Here is a 15,914-nt window from a genome sequence, read left to right as displayed (position 1 = left end):
ACTCGGCCGGCCCTTTTTTTTTTTTTGACTATTCAAAGATCCAAGAGACTACTGACCCCTGAGTTGGTATTTTGCCCATGGGACTGTGCTAGGGCTAGTCATCACCCAATGAAAAACTTTTAAAAGGCACTTAAAATAGAAATAATTAGAGAGTCTGTTTAAAAGTCATTTCTAATTTGAAAAGTAATAGCAATTCCATGGACCTCCTCATGGCAACTTCCTGTTTTATTTCATGTCATCTGCAGACATATTTTAAAGATGGAAAAGAGCAGTCAATTTGAGCTCTTTCACTGTAATGGGATTTTACTTGCCTCCCACAGATGATAAGAAGAATTTTAGGCTAGACATTTCCTTCTACAACTTAATTTAAGGGTAAAAAAAATGTTTAAAAAAATGTATCCTTGAAATAAGTTTATAATGAGTTCTTCAACAAAAATAATTATCTAAGTAAAGTCAGTATCTTTGTGAACATAAACTAAAATGAGGAATAGAAGTATCCAGAAAAATAATTCTTATACAATATCTAAGTACTATCTTTTTCTACAATTATTTCAAACGGTATGTATGTTGAAAATTAGACTGGTCTAGAAAATAACTTGAAAATTTGACCTCTTTCCAAAACTGATATTAAAGGATTATTTGCCACATTCATGATTTTTATAATAGTTCTTTTACTTATTACAAACATGTTCTGTGTCCACTGTGTAAAATCTAGGACAGGCAAAAAGGAAAAACAAGTCAATTCTAACTGTAGTTGCCATTTTGATAGAAGTCCCTTTTGCCATTTTTCTTTACAAAAATGGTCTCAGGAACTAGATATTATTTTGCAACCTGCTTTTTTCACTGGCTTGCAACATTTTCCATATCATTATATATTATTTTCATTTTCATATGATATATATATATAGTATTCTGTGATATGAATGTACTATAATTTATTCAACCAGTCTTCATTCTTGGAAAATTAGATGGTTACCGGCTTTTTTTCGCAAATGCAAACATCAATTTAGCAATTGCTTGTTATATACCTATTAATGTTTTATATACATTTTTTGTATTAAATGTTCCTGACTTCTTTGTGTTGCACTCATTTGAGTTTTTCAGGTTTTTTAACACACTCATTTGCACTGGGCATGTATGTGCAGTATGCATATCACCTACATTCATTGCGTTAACAAACTCACACACTTGTTTGGTTCTCCCATTGTTTCTTCTGCAGTTCAGCATGTATTGCTCTCTGATTACATGCAAGACCCTGCACTCAGTACTGTGGTACAAAGGTAATACGATACAGTCTCTCTGCCTAAAAGATACCTTAATCTAGTAGGAGAGAGGACATAAACATAACGAATGATAATGCAAAAATAATTTTAAGGGAGCAAAGAGAAGGAAGTAACTGGGTAAATTAAGGAAGTTGTGCCAGAAGCGACCCTGCAAAGAATATGTAGGATTTCGACAAAGGAAAGAGAGGAAGAGAACGTTCTGGGTAGAAGAAGGAGCATGGGCATAGGCGTGGAAGAATAAAGGCACATTATGTCTTCAGGAATAAGTGGAGTGGATGGTACATGATGGAAGTGGAGCAGGAGGTGACACTGAATGGTGCATTGGGACCAGACAGCAGGTGGCGGGAAAGCCATTCTCAAAAGATTTTACTTCTGGCTGTAAGAAGTTGGAATTGAGTAACCAATTTGAGCAGCTGAAGCAAGACTTGGTCCAGTTTTAGGAACTTAACTCTGGTTAAGTTTGGCCAGGACGGATAGGATCTGAGATAGTTTGTAATCAGGAGTCTTGCAGCAGTCTAGGTGAGAGAGGATAGGAGCCTTACCATAAGGCTGTGTGAGACCTGGCCACATGACATTCAAGAGGTATCTCAGTGGTAGAATCAAAAGAACCCAGCATTCTTATTCAGATGGGAGAGGGAAGTTAGGGGAAGCCATGCAAGAGACTCTAAGCTATCTAGTTTAAGTAATTCCTTGTCAAGTTGCTAAGCTACTAGAGTTAGGGATGAGGTCTTTTGGGCTCCACTTCCCCTTTATGAATTGCCTAGAGTAATCAAACGGGTAGCGCTTGGCACATCCTTAAATAAATGGGAGGGTCATAGTCATTGTCTCCTTGGGAGAGACAGAACCCTTGCATGTCTCAAAAGTAACCACTGTCTTTTAAGGATAAGGCCATAGCAAAGGAATGCAATGACATATTCAAGAACCAAAGCTTTGTTTATCATTTTTCTTTGAAAGATAATCCTTCTAGTTTAAATAACAGTCTGTCTTATTCACCATGCCTGGGTCATAAAGACTGAAATCTAAATACACTTGTGGGCTTTTAAGTGCTGATGAATAGGCATTAATGAAAGCAGGAGAAGATATTGGTTCAAAAGCAAGTTGTTAGATTGTCTGGGGCATGAGATCGGGTGACTGACTGCAATAGGACATGAAAGACAGGAATAATTTTAAGGAGTGATTAAAATGCTCTATGTCTCAGTGATGGCCATGGTTTCCTGGAGGTATACATCTGTCAAAATTTATGAGCTGGACACTTAAAATGTGTTCATGTTACTGTATGTAAATTATGACACTCCAATGACGTTGATATAAAAAGATTAGAACCAAAATTTAAAGTGTTACTCGAGTCTGATTATTGAAATTGTTTCAGATTATTTCTTCTCCAGGTATCTGTTCCATATATATTGAAACCCTTTTATAGAAGCCATTTTGGAGCAGTTTAGTACAGCCCACATTTTGTGTGTGCTGCCAACGTACACGCCAGATCCTCTGCAGTTGCTGGAGGGTACAGTGGTGAATGTCACAGACAAGGCCCTGCCCTGACAGAGTCAAAGCAGCTGCCAACATAAAATCTCAAAGTAAGCTTAGCAGAGCTCTTGCTAGGTTCCTTAAACTTACGCAGCTTGTTAGGAGAGGGGGAGAAAGCATTTTTTAAAAGCCAGGCTGAAAAGAGTCACAATGTACTTGCTATGTTGGCCACTCTTGCCATTTGGTTTTGGTGCTGATTCTAACACCTATTACAATCTCAAATATAAAGCTGAGTAATTCTGACACTTGGTTAGATCCTTGGGATGATCCTAGAAGTGGGTGTTATTTCTCACCGAGGTATAAGTGCCTTGCTGTAAGCTGGGTGTGAGCTCTGAACATTTAACTGAATTGCATGAATCTGCTGTGTTACGTTTTCTTCCCATCCAGAAAATCCAATAGCTCATCATGATCAAGCTTCCTGTGAACTTTGCCTTTGGGGCTATGGCCCAGTTATGCCCAGGTCTAGCAACTTAGTAGGCAGTCAGGTGAAGAGGGCAGTCCTTTGGAAATAAAAGTGAAGCCAGCACCATTAGTTTAACTTGGCAATGAATCACAGTGCTGGGAGATCATCTTAGACCTTCACTGACCTGGGTTCTGTCATTTTAAAAATGAAGAGACCTGAGACCCAGGGAAGTTAAGTGCCTTGCTCAAGTTCACTGGTGTAGTTTGGGAAAGACCATGGCCTAGAAGCAAGGTCTCCTGTCTTCCAAGACTGGACCCCATGAACAGTCACTGTCCAAAATGCCCATCTTCCCACTTGTCCAAATTGAGAGGTGCCTGGCCTCTATTTAGAAACGTTTCAAGGGAGGAAATATATATGCCCTTGGAAAGCCACCCCAGGGTTTCACAGCCTTCCATACTGGGAATTTTTATGTATTATTTTTGGAGGCAGTCCAACTCCAGAAATGCCACTACCTATTACTTCCTTTCAGCGCATTGATTTTAATCATTCTCTTTTTACTTGATTTTAATCCTCTGAAGTCCTGCCTGCTCTGGTTGCCACAGTTAACGTGCAGAAACTTCACTTGCAATGAAAGTCATACTTCTCTTGGTAACCTGGCATTTCAGCATTTTAAGAAGCTAAGTAGCTCCATCCTCATTAAATTAACCTCAAATTGCAAGTGAGAATTACATACTTAAAGACATAGATGCCAAATAATAGATTAATGTTATACCTTAATGTAACACATTGTGACATGTAGTAGGAGCATTAGACCAATTAGCAAGCATGTCTTCTGCTTGGGTTCATCTTTTCTGCTGGGTATGTAGCAAAGGGATGATGATTTGAAGGATGGCATTTATCAAACGACCTTGGATAGAAAGTTTCCACTTTAGTGATGTGACCTGCATTCATTGAACAAAGACAAGCACCCCATCACCTGGAAACACAGCAAAGAGAGTGCTATACCACAGGTACTGCCTCCAAATTGGCATTTACACATCTGATTTTATTTCTAGAAATCATTGGAATCCATTCACAATTGTGTATCAATTGGACTGAATACATTCCAAAAATACATCGTGCTCTTTTCTTGAGAGCTACTAAATCGTAAGAGATGCCATTTAGCAGGTTCATTGGTTTGCATTTCCCTCCTCCCCCCACCCCTTTCTGGTCTTGCTTCCATTTCAGTCTGATTGGTAACAGAAAGGAGAGCTAAACAGTAAACCTCCCATTTTCCTCCTGATGTGAATGCTCAAGATACTGTCAGAGCAAAATGTATGAGGAGGTAGGAAGAGTTTGGGTCAGCAACTTGGGGGAAGGGGGTGGTTTTCTGCTATAGTAAAGCAGAAAAACCCTGTCACCAAGTTTAAATTACCAGAATCTGCCTGGAGGGGAGCCATGGTCGTTGTGTGGCTGATTAATGTCAGTCTTGTAAACGCTATGCTCCAACAACAGGGCTAGCCCGCTGAGCAAGGACTCTGGGAGAATGCAGCCTCTCCTGCTTGGGGATCTGAGCTGAGCAGAGCAGCGTCTCGGAATAGGGCTGGATGAGAAAGCTGCAAACTGGGAACACAGGTGGTCTTTTTAATTAGATTTCAGCTATCTGTCCTAGTGAAGGAAACACAGGTAGTCATTAAAAGCACCTTCCCTCAGGCCTTGCTGCCACAGAGAGCGGCAGTGTGCAAATCCAACCCCTCTGTCTCCTAACTCAGCTGCTCAGAGTGCCATGGCTTTTAGGACAGTGACCCCAAAATTACCTTCTTCCTAAATGATCTTTAGGCCTGAAGAGCAAGCGTGTCCTGGAACAGACCTTAAATCCTTCAGGGGATTGAGCAGGGAGCCTTGGGAAAACAGAACTTTGTCCCTGGTGCTTAGCGAAAAATGCTAGTGGCACCAAGCAAATCCATCAGCCCTTGGTTTATGCATCAGTGAAGTGGGTTTTGTAGTTGTCAACAGCTCTCAAATGAAAGCCCCTGTATGAATTTTCTGCCCCATCTTATTGTTGAGAAGAATGGTGTTCCATGTGCTGGGGTTGGAAGTCAAATCTGCAGGGAATGTGTATGATTTGAAAACCTATGTGGTATATTTATGTCAGTCTCTGATATACCGGGGGTGCCACTTGTATACAAGTGAACACTTTAGGCAACGTTGCTCAAACAGTAGTTCGCCATAATCAGAAGTGTCTGGGCGCTGATGGTAACCACTTTGAGCACCTCTTATAATTTTAGAAGTCAAACGTGACTTGTATTCATCTTTTGTTATAGGTATATATTGAGTATTACAATTTTAATAGATTTTTCCTTCGTTAAAATGTATATACATTTTTTGGGCATCCTCTGTATTTGCATAAATGCATTTTTGTAACTTTGAGAGGTGTCCTGAGACCATCCGATTAGTCAAGGGAGCTTCTGGGGCACATAACCAGCTCTGACACCCAGGCAGGATTATTGTTTTTCAGGTGCAAGCTTGATCGCCTCTGCAACCCTCTATGTATGCACCCCAGGAATTTATTTTAGAGAATTGAATCTTGCAGACACTCTAAAAATAGCCAGGAAGCATCCCTAAAACCTCGGCTCTGGAGCCTTATTTCTATGGGCAGCAAGAGAGGAGGAAAGCCGCCTATTTTTTTTTAATCCTACCACCAATAAAATCAGAGGTTGATGTTTATATATCACAGGGTAGTTGTTTTGAGAGATAAATTAAAGTAAATGATGAAACTTTGGAAAAAATGGACTCTCTGGAATGGTACCAAGAACAAGCTCTTAGTGTTGACCTTTTGGTTAAAGCCACATAATGCAATTTATGTCATCCCCTTTAGATATATGATTTTATTGGTTTGCTGGGAATTTGGCTTAAGGGAAACGTACATTGAGGGAGTTACTGCCAATTGTCTGTCTCCATGGTAAGGTGTTATAATAGAAACAACACAGGCTTAGATCCTCCCCTATAAGAGCTTGTATTCTAGGGGTCCATGATTCACTAAAGACATTTATAAGTAGTTGTCGCAGCTAAAGTCATGACTAATGACTGTCCTCATTAAGAACATTTAGGATCAAAATGGTGCTCTTTTTTATTTTTTTAAGTTTATTGGGGTGACAACTGCCAGTGAAGTTACATAGATGTCAAGTGTACAATTCTTTAATACATCATCTATATATCACATTGTGTGTTCACCACCCAGAGTCAGTTCTCCTTCCATCACCATATATTTGATCTCTTTTACCCTCATCTACCAAACCGCCTCCCCTCTTACCCTCTGGTAACCACTAAACTATTGTCTGTGTCCAAAGAGGACATACAATTGGCCAATAGACATATGAAAAAATGCTCATCACTAATCATCAGAGAAATGCAAATCAAAACCACAATGAGATCACCTTACGCCAGTTAGAACGGCTGTCATCAATAAGACAAATAATAACAAGTATTGGAGAGGCAGTGGAGAAAAAGGAACCCTCATACACTGTTGGTAGGAATGCAGATTGGTGCAGCCGCTATGGAAGGCAGTGTGGAGATTCCTCAAAAAATTAAGAATAGAATTACCATGTGATCCAGCAATCCCTCTCCTGGGTATCTACCCAAAAAATCTAAAAACATTTATCCATAAAGATATATATGTTCCGATGTTCATTACATCTTTATGTGCAGTGGCCAAGACATGGAAAATGGTGCTTTTTCAGCCTTCAAAGCTGTTAAATTTTGCTTCTTACAAATCTCAACTCCTAGTGAATTTGAGGTTTACAAACCATTTTGAAGTGCTGAGATCCTCTGGTGAAACAGTCCAATTCATCTTCAGATCCAGAAGTAGACCCAATCATCAGTCACTAATTTGCAGGTTTTTAATGGATGTTTGCTGGTTGATATACTTTACCTTTTAATCATAGATCTTCTCCCTTCTTTGATGGGATGCTCCAGGCTCACTGGTCACTGGATTTCTTTTTTCTCTTTACCTTCCCTCATGACCTCGTCCATTCTTATGGCTCTGCGGGCCATCTAAATGCTAATGACCTTCAATGTATAGCTCCAGCTTGGACCTCTCTGATTTTCAACCTCCTGTACTAACTTCCTACTTGAAACTAAAATGCCCTTCTCAAACCTAACCTGTCCAAAATGGGGCTTCTGATCTTTTGTCCACATCCTGGTCCTATTGTATCCTCTTCATCTCAGCTGATGATAACTCCCTCCTTTTTCTTGCGCAGGCCAAAACCTAAGTGCCATCCTGAAATCTTCTCTTTCTCTCACATCCCGTATCTTGCCAGCTTCACAATCAGAAAACAAGCTTTTCTCACCACCTCCAAGCTCAGGCTACATCCAGGACCACCTCACTTCTCACCACCTACGTGCTCAGACTAGATCTGGAAGCCGACCACTTCTCGCCACCATCATCACCACCATCTTGCTCAAGCTGCCATTATCACATGCCTGTATTCCTGTGGGAGTCTGCCAGCTGGTCTCCCTGCTTCCTCTCTTACTGCTCTTCATTCTCTTCACAAGCAGCATAATATGTGCTCCTGTTAAACTCTAAGTCACATCACGAGTCCCCTCCTACGCCCTGCAATGACTCCCCACCTCACCACCACAACCCCACTCAGTCTGCTCCCTACTGTTTATCGCCCTGATCTCATCTTCTGCTTCCTTTCTTCTTGACTCCAATCGCACTGGTCTTCTCAACAGTGCTCCCCAAACATACCAGACCCTCTCGTATCTCAGGATCTGTGCACTTGTGGGTTCCTCCGCCTGGAGTGTTCTTCCCCCGATAGCTGCACTGTTCACTCCCTCCTGTCCTTCAGGTTTTTACTGAAATGTGGAGGCCACCCCTGACCACCTTATTTAAAATTCCTACCCTCCCCTGCATCTCCCAAACTCCCCCTAATGGCTTTATTTTTCTCCGTTTTTACTACCTAACATGCCATGTATTTTGACTCTTTGTTGTTAATTTCTTATTTACTCCCACTAGGATGTAAAAATGTCCTCAGGAAATGTTAGACTCTTGTCCATTGCTAGAATCTCTACCCTCTAGAATAGTGCCTGATAGATTCTAGATAAATATTTGTCAAAGTAATTAATTAATTAATTTGTATTTCTCCTTCTGTGGCACATCTTTTACCAACATATCTATTGGCATCATAGAGTTTTTCCATACTATATTAAGGATATCCAACTATTTCTGATCCTTGTTGCTAATATTTTTTATTTCCTTACCATTTAATGTAGTTGTATATATTTTACAAACTGAAGTTTACATCTTTGTAGGACTAAAGCTGTGGGTTTCTATAACTACTGCTTTTCTCTGTGTGGCATTTCAAAAGTCAGTCCAGCCATAAGATTCCAGCGCAGAGGGTCAGGCCGCCTTCTTTTGCACTCACGTTCTTATATCACCTGCAGGCATCAACAGGAAGGTCGTGTACTCCCTGGCCGACTCGGCCAATGGGTTCTTCTCCATTGAAGGCTCATCTGGCATTATCATCCTGGAACAGCCACTGGACCGTGAGCAGCAGCCCTCCTACAATATCAGCGTGCAGGCCACCGACCAGAGCCCCGGAAAGGCCCTGTCCTCCCTCGCCACCGTCACCATCACCGTCCTGGACATTAATGACAATCCCCCCGTGTTTGAAAGGAGGGACTACCTGGTGACAGTGCCTGAAGACACCTCCCCTGGCACCCAAGTCCTTGCTGTTTTTGCCACCAGCAAAGATATTGGCACAAATGCTGAGATTACCTATCTCTTCAGGTCTGGGAATGAACAAGGGAAATTTAGGATCAACCCAAAGACAGGTGGGTAAATAGCAACCTGCTTAGAATTCCAGGCTCCATTCCATCCTGCTTCTCCTCCTAATCCTCTAACCACTTTTCTTCGTGGGCTCTTTCCCCTCCTGCTACCTCCCTGGCGACAGAAACAAGTCTTCCCATAGCAGGGCAGGCAGGCAGACCCCAGAGTGCCCTCTGGCATGCTGCTTCTCAGGAGGCCCCCTGCTGAGTTGGAAGCTCCCAGCTGCAGGCTCACTTGGCAGATACTTGACCCTCGGGTTGGCTCCAGGATTTCCCAGAGGAACGTTGGGGGGCAGTAACGTAGTTCCTCGAAGGGCAGAAGAAGTAGCATTTGTACATTGAACACAAGGATTTGTTTCTCTCTCTTTTCCGTTTTTTCGTTTTTTGTTTTGTTTTGTTTTGTTTAACTTGGATCATATATTGACGTGTTTGGAAGTGCTCCCAGAGATTAGCGTCCACTCGCCACTGTCTGTACTCAGGCTGCCACTCTCTGGTCACCTACCAAGGCAGACATTGATAAGTGATCTGACAGCGACGTGCAGGCCTTCTCAACCCAGCACCCCAGTCAGCTGGAATGGACACCATATTTGAGTCCTGTTCACTGCTCCTGGTCAGGACACTCATTTCTCACCATGTGCTTTTCAAACCCTGAGGGAAGATGTGGCATCATCTAGGAAAAAGGTGCCTAGAAAGAAACCAAGAGAACAAAAAGAGAACCCTAAGGCTTTCTCTTCATCGGGGAGTATTAGGGGCAGTTTGGGTAAATCAACATGGTAATTCAGAATACAAGTTTGGATGTTCTTTGACGAGTAAATATATCCACCCTTATATTTTCATAGAGTGTTTGTAGTAATATTTTCAAAGCACTTTCATGGATAGTCTCATTTGTTTATTCCTCTATGAATAGTCAAGGAAGTCCCGTTTTGCAGATACGAACGGTGAGTCTCACACCTTTGGCCATTGTCCATAATTTCCTCATTACCCAAGGAATAGGCACTTGTTGAGCAAGGTGGCAAAGGAAGTCCATTCTTTGGATAGTCCAGTAAATATGAACAAGAAACTATCATAATTAGCAACAGTTATTTAACATGGCCAGTAGGCCAGGTTCCTGTTAAATCATTAATTATTGCTCACATTTTTCATATGAGAAAAACAGAGCTTCAGCGAGGTTAAATAATTTCCTCAATGTTCACTGTGAAAAAGTGGGGAATCCAGGATTTGAACTCAGATCTTCCTGACTTTAGTATAGATGCTTAACCTCTAAATGACATGGCTATGCTGTGTAGGAAAAATAAAGGAAATATAGTCACTGCCCTTAAGTATAAGGAGGTGGAAATATTGATGGGGGAATTGCATTAGCAGCTTCTCCCAGCAGTAACTCTGTTTATTAAGGTCATTACTTCAAATTAACATGTATGGATGTTTTCCTCATTTAAATATGTTAGCCTTAGCCTGTCTCTTTATGGCCTCTGTATATGAACACCATGGGGAAATGGTTAAGTACTGTTTAAATTTGACATTGGATAACGAGACTGGGGTGCAGTATGAAGCACTAAGGGTGCTAATTGCTAAGAAAACTTAATTATGGGGAGAAAAAGGCTCTTGTTAGAGGTATGGCTTCCGTCTCTCACCTTAAGTAGAAGGGCAGCCTTAGTTCGTGGAGAAGTTGCCTGTCTGGAAATGTGAATGGATGTGACATCACTCACCTTGGTCCTAATGATTGTTTTGCTGGTGGGAGAAAGGCCAATGCCCTTGAGAACTGCTCTGCAGGCAGCATAATGACCAGTTAGCAATTACAGAACGCTGGATTGGGTCCTCACCAAAAAGGGTTGGGATGGGAGGGACATAGCGCTCATGGACCTGCTGCTCGGGGAGGCACCCAGCTACCTGCTTCCACCTGTTCTACTTACTTAATTGAAATATCTCTGAGACACAGGCATTATCTCTGTTCTGTAGTTGTGGGCACAGAACTTACACTCACCTCTTGGCCACAGGTCCCCAGGTATTTCCTTTTCCATTATGTCACTGTGCCTTGAGATTCCTGAGATCTTTGCCCTCTGTGCCATAATAGTTTTAGATGCGTACATTGTAACTTGGTGAGAGGCACCATAGTGGTGAATTCAATTCAGGTACGTCTGCAAGTATTTACTTACGATGGGTGGGGTCAAACATTCCCACCCACACATCTCAGTTCATTCTCCATCAGCCTGGGCCCACTTGAGGAATCATGGGGAGACACTTATCAGGAACATTGTTGCTCTCCCTACTCTCTAGTTGCATGAGGGTGACTAATGCCAGAGACTTTCAGGCTGCTTGAGAGAGGTTCAGGAACTATTGCAGAAACATGCACAGACTTAATGCCTTCAGTGTTGTGTTGGATGGATAGCTGTATTTTAACTGACAGTATTAATCAGACTCTGGATGCTTTCAGCAGGGCATTAAATAAATAAATTCCTGAATCTCTAAAAGCCTTGGCTGGAGATGATATTAGGACAAGTTCCATAATTATGGAACTGCTGACCAATACTTTTTCTTAATCAAATCTAAAGCTCCCCATTTTTCTTCAAAGGGGGAATTTCTGTATCTGAAGTCCTGGACTATGAATTATGCAAAAAGTTTTACCTGGTGGTAGAAGCCAAAGACGGGGGCACCCCAGCTCTCAGCGCTGTGGCCACCGTCAACATCAACCTCACGGATGTGAACGACAACCCTCCCAAGTTCAGCCAAGATGTCTACAGCGCTGTCATAAGTGAAGACGCCTTGGTTGGGGACTCTGTCATTTTGGTAGGTGCCAGTTGGACGTTCAGATGTCTGGGACTACTAATCCGCAATAGAGTGAAAAAATGAGCAAAGTCTGTCTCGATTCTCTTCACACGTTCTCCTTTCAGTGTCCTTTTATCCCGTCACGAACTCTATTCAGGTACTAGTCTTTCAACTGCTCTTTCTCCAGTTTGTCATTTCAAAAGGGTCTGATAAATTTCTTTATATCAAGGTACAAGTGACTGATAATTATTTTCCTCCCAGGAGTGATTATTTTTGAGAAATCAAAACATACCATGGAATGAATTTTTAATGATGGCACCTACTGTCTTGTGACCTTAGATGATAAGCTATTAGATGGCTAAGGATAGAATAAAATTCCTCCCTGCACCCCTGCACACACACACACATACACACACACACACACACACACACACACACACACATACGGGCAACTACAAATGGGAGCAAGTTTAAGATGCCTCTGCCGCTCTGAAAGGAGCCCTTTACAGAAGGAATTTTTTTTAATACCAGCAAGAGCAAGCCATGTGTTGGGAGAACACAGGCTCTCCAGGCTCTCTTAGCCTTATAAATTACAATTTGGAAACAATGAGTTCCATCCTTGCCATCCTTACCATCCCTAGGTTGAACAGGTCCCTTCCATTCATCCTTATCTCTGGCTCCCATGGCACCAGGTTGTGGGTATGTATTCTTTATACATCTGAGGTAGACTTCCCAGGCCCTCTCTCCTTCCTTGACACTATGAAACTATTTCATTACATATATAGTCCAACATCCCCAACATAAGCAGCAAACTGTGAGGAGCATGTGGGCTGTGTGGGAAAGGGAATTTTCTTGGGCTTTCTTAAGATGGAAATGTATAAGTTTAGAGAATGCCCAGCTCAGCGGCAGACTCATTATTTTGCAGAATTGGAAAAGAATCTTGAAAGTATCTCTCAGTTAGCTTTGGCTCTATCGTTACTAGCTCAAGGCCTGAGGAAAATCAAGCCTAACAAACAAGCATCAGGCTATAGGCAGGTAAAAATTAACAAAAATAAAATGGCAGCTGCAGCAATGGTGCTTTCCTCCTTGAGCCAACCCATCATCTCTTCCACTGGGGGCATGATCACTGTCACTGGTGAGCATAGCACCAAAGAAAATGTCAGAGCCGTGTGCAGACCTGGAACTCTAAGAATAAACCTTTTCTCTTGTGTTATGTCTTTGTTTTGCTTGTGTCCCATGAAGCTAATAGCAGAAGATGCAGATAGCCAGCCCAACGGACAGATTCATTTTTCCATTGTGAATGGAGATCGGGACAATGAATTTGCTGTGGATCCTCTCTTAGGACTTGTGAAAGTTAAGAAGAAATTGGACCGGGAACGGGTAAGTTAGTTTAGGCCAACTCCCTTCCCACCCACACCCATCCCTTCACTGGAATCAGGCACGGACTCCATGAGTTTAAATAGGAAGATTCACCATTCTAAATAATGAGAGTAAATGCAACATGACGTATTTGGGTTAGATCTTTGAAAGAATTTTCTGCCAATAGATGCTGGCAGTTTCTTATTTATGGATGTTTTAAAGAAAAAGCAAATATGTGTGTTTCTGGTTGGTTTGCATTTTGGTCCTTCCTAGTGCAAGGATTCAGAAAAGTAGCTTCAGCATTGAGATCCTGTGGTCCTGATTTCATAAGTAGCTTTAGCCCTAAGGTGAACAGATACAAAAGGATCGTCTGCAGGTATCTAGGTCAAAAAGAAAGACTCAGAAAATTTGCCTCTGTGCAAGGCTAAACTAAGTCTTTTTTAACCAAAAATATGTCATTCAAAGAGAAATTAAATATGGGAAAAGGTGTTCTAGCAGTGATGAAAAAGCAAAAAGCCCTCACTGGGTGATACAGTCCCATAACTCCGGAAGTATCAAAGCTGATAAATGAGACAGATCAGTGTTGTCAATGATTGTGTTTGAACAAAGGCAGAGAGCTGTGGTTCCAACCTGGGATGGTTTTGCCCACCCACCCCCGCCAGAACATATGGCAATGTTTGGAGACATTTTTAGTTGTCACAAATTGGCAGGAGGTGACACTGGCTTCTCGTGGGTCCAGACCAGGGGTGCTGCTAAACATGCTACAATACACAGGGCAGCCCCCAACAAAAAAGAATTATCTGGCCCCAAAGATCAGTGGTGCCAAGGTTGGGAAACCCTGGTTTTGAATCAAAGCGAAGATGGCTGCTGTTCAGCAGAGCAGAGCCTGCAGCGCCCTGAGTATGCACAGAAGGAAGGAGGTGCTTCTTCACTGTCAGCCCTTTGTGCCTCAACAGGTGTCTGGATACTCCCTGCTTGTTCAGGCAGTAGACAGTGGCATCCCTGTGATGTCATCAACGGCCACCGTCAACATTGACATTTCTGATGTGAATGACAACAGCCCCGTCTTTACACCTGCTAACTATACTGCTGTGATTCAGGTGAGCAAACCTGGCCGCGAGGCACTTGTCCTTATGCACTCAGCCTCCTTCCCCTGCTGTGGTTTACTCGTCATGGTTTATTATTGTATTTGCCTACTATCAACTCATCCCATCATAGGGCTGGTATGAAAAGAGCCTGATTTCTTCTACTGCAACTAATTAATAAATGTTGATAAACACTATCACCAGTGGGGTTCTTTCAAGCGTCAGGTGCTTTATATACACGGCCTGTCCCCACCACAGCCCTGAGAACTGGGATGGTGGAACAACTCCCACTTTCCAGGGAAGGAGCTAATGTTCTGAGGGGCTACCTAGCTCACTCAAGATCATACAGCTGTTAATAAGTACAGTCAGGATTTGAACTCAGGTCCGTCGTCCACAAAAGCTATTCTCTTTCCACAATGACAGGCTGCCTTTAAGCCACTTTATGCTAGTCTGGCATAGGAGGGAGACTGATACAAACCATGTCATCAGTCAAAGGGAGATTGGGCATTAAGATAGAGCCGCTACTCATTAAAATCACTCTTCCATAAGCAATTTGTTTAGCACTTTAAATCCACTTACTCTATAAAAGTAGACTGTAGGATAGAGTAATGTACTGCTAACATTCTGCAAAGAGGAAATGACTCTTTTTCCCATCTGCTTTTTTCTTATTCAAAAGATAATTTCATGAGCACAGTGCTAGGTGATGAGCTACCTCCACTTTCCAGTATTTCTAGAAGCTGGAAGCCCAACTTTAGGAGGATCGGGAAATCCAGTCTGGGAATACTGTCGGTATAGAGGAGGACTTAGAGAAGACAAGGATGGATATATATGTCGTGGGCGGTGGCAGGGGAATGGGGTACAGATATTTTAGAGAATCAACTCTTGCCTGATCCACTTTGGCCTCTGAATCACCCCCCAAGGGTTCTCAGGGCTTTGTGGGTAGAAGGTAAAATGAGAGTGAGCCAGGGCTCAGGGGGCCCCTGTGGAATAACATTCAAAACTTTGAGTCTGGCCATCCGAAGCTGGCTTCCCCCTGCACCGCTAAGCTGTCTGGGAATCAGGCTGAGAGGCATTCGTAAGCTAGCAGCTCTCCGCCTCATTCCTACCTCTTTGTCAGCGAAACCCGATTCCTTCATCAGTTGTAAGTTGGTTTTCCTCCCCTTTCTGATGCTTTTTCCAGCAGCTGTGCATTCTTATCCCTCTCCTGCTTCCGCACACCTTCCTCCATTCCTTTCTCTCAGACTGCCTTTCTCCATGGCTGCCGCCCACAATGGCACTCTCTGCCTCTTACCTCCTCTGTGTGCTCGCCCCGAAACAGAATGGGCTTTGCCTACTCAACATTCAGTTTTATGACACACATCCATCAGCTTGACAGACTTGTTTTCACATGCACAACAGGAAGTCAACAGAGAAAGAACTGAGAGCCTCAGCCCATGAGCACTGACCGAGTCTCATATCTGCAGCGCCAGAGCCTGTCTGTTATATTTCAGCTTTCTTTCTCAGATGGCGACCCTAGGGCACACATATTTTTCTTTCTTTCTTTCTTTCTTTCTTTCTTTCTTTCTTTCTTTCTTTCTTTCTTTCTTTCTTTCTTTCTTTCTTTCTTTCCCTTCTTTCTTTCTTTCTTTCTTTCTTTCTTTCTTTCTTTCTTTCTTTCTTTCTTTCTTTCTTTCTTTCTTTCTTTCT

General features: G+C 42.3%; 1 protein-coding gene across 3 annotated transcripts in view; it reads left to right on the top strand.

Annotated features, from left to right (window-relative positions):
- FAT3 (FAT atypical cadherin 3) overlaps positions 1-15,914 on the top strand; it is a 658,207-nt gene that overhangs the window by 589,175 nt on the left and 53,118 nt on the right. For all 3 annotated transcript variants that reach the window (XM_019663735.1, XM_019663734.1, XM_019663733.1), the window contains 4 exons: positions 8,638-9,027; positions 11,591-11,805; positions 13,027-13,164; positions 14,100-14,243. In XM_019663735.1, the coding sequence (XP_019519280.1) occupies positions 8,638-9,027; positions 11,591-11,805; positions 13,027-13,164; positions 14,100-14,243 (887 nt within the window). The remainder of the gene's footprint in view (positions 1-8,637; positions 9,028-11,590; positions 11,806-13,026; positions 13,165-14,099; positions 14,244-15,914) is intronic.

This window comes from Hipposideros armiger, unplaced genomic scaffold (genome assembly GCF_001890085.2).
Source record: "Hipposideros armiger isolate ML-2016 unplaced genomic scaffold, ASM189008v1 scaffold_402, whole genome shotgun sequence".
Taxonomy (NCBI): domain Eukaryota; kingdom Metazoa; phylum Chordata; class Mammalia; order Chiroptera; family Hipposideridae; genus Hipposideros; species Hipposideros armiger.
This window is presented reverse-complemented; position numbering and strand designations above follow the sequence as displayed.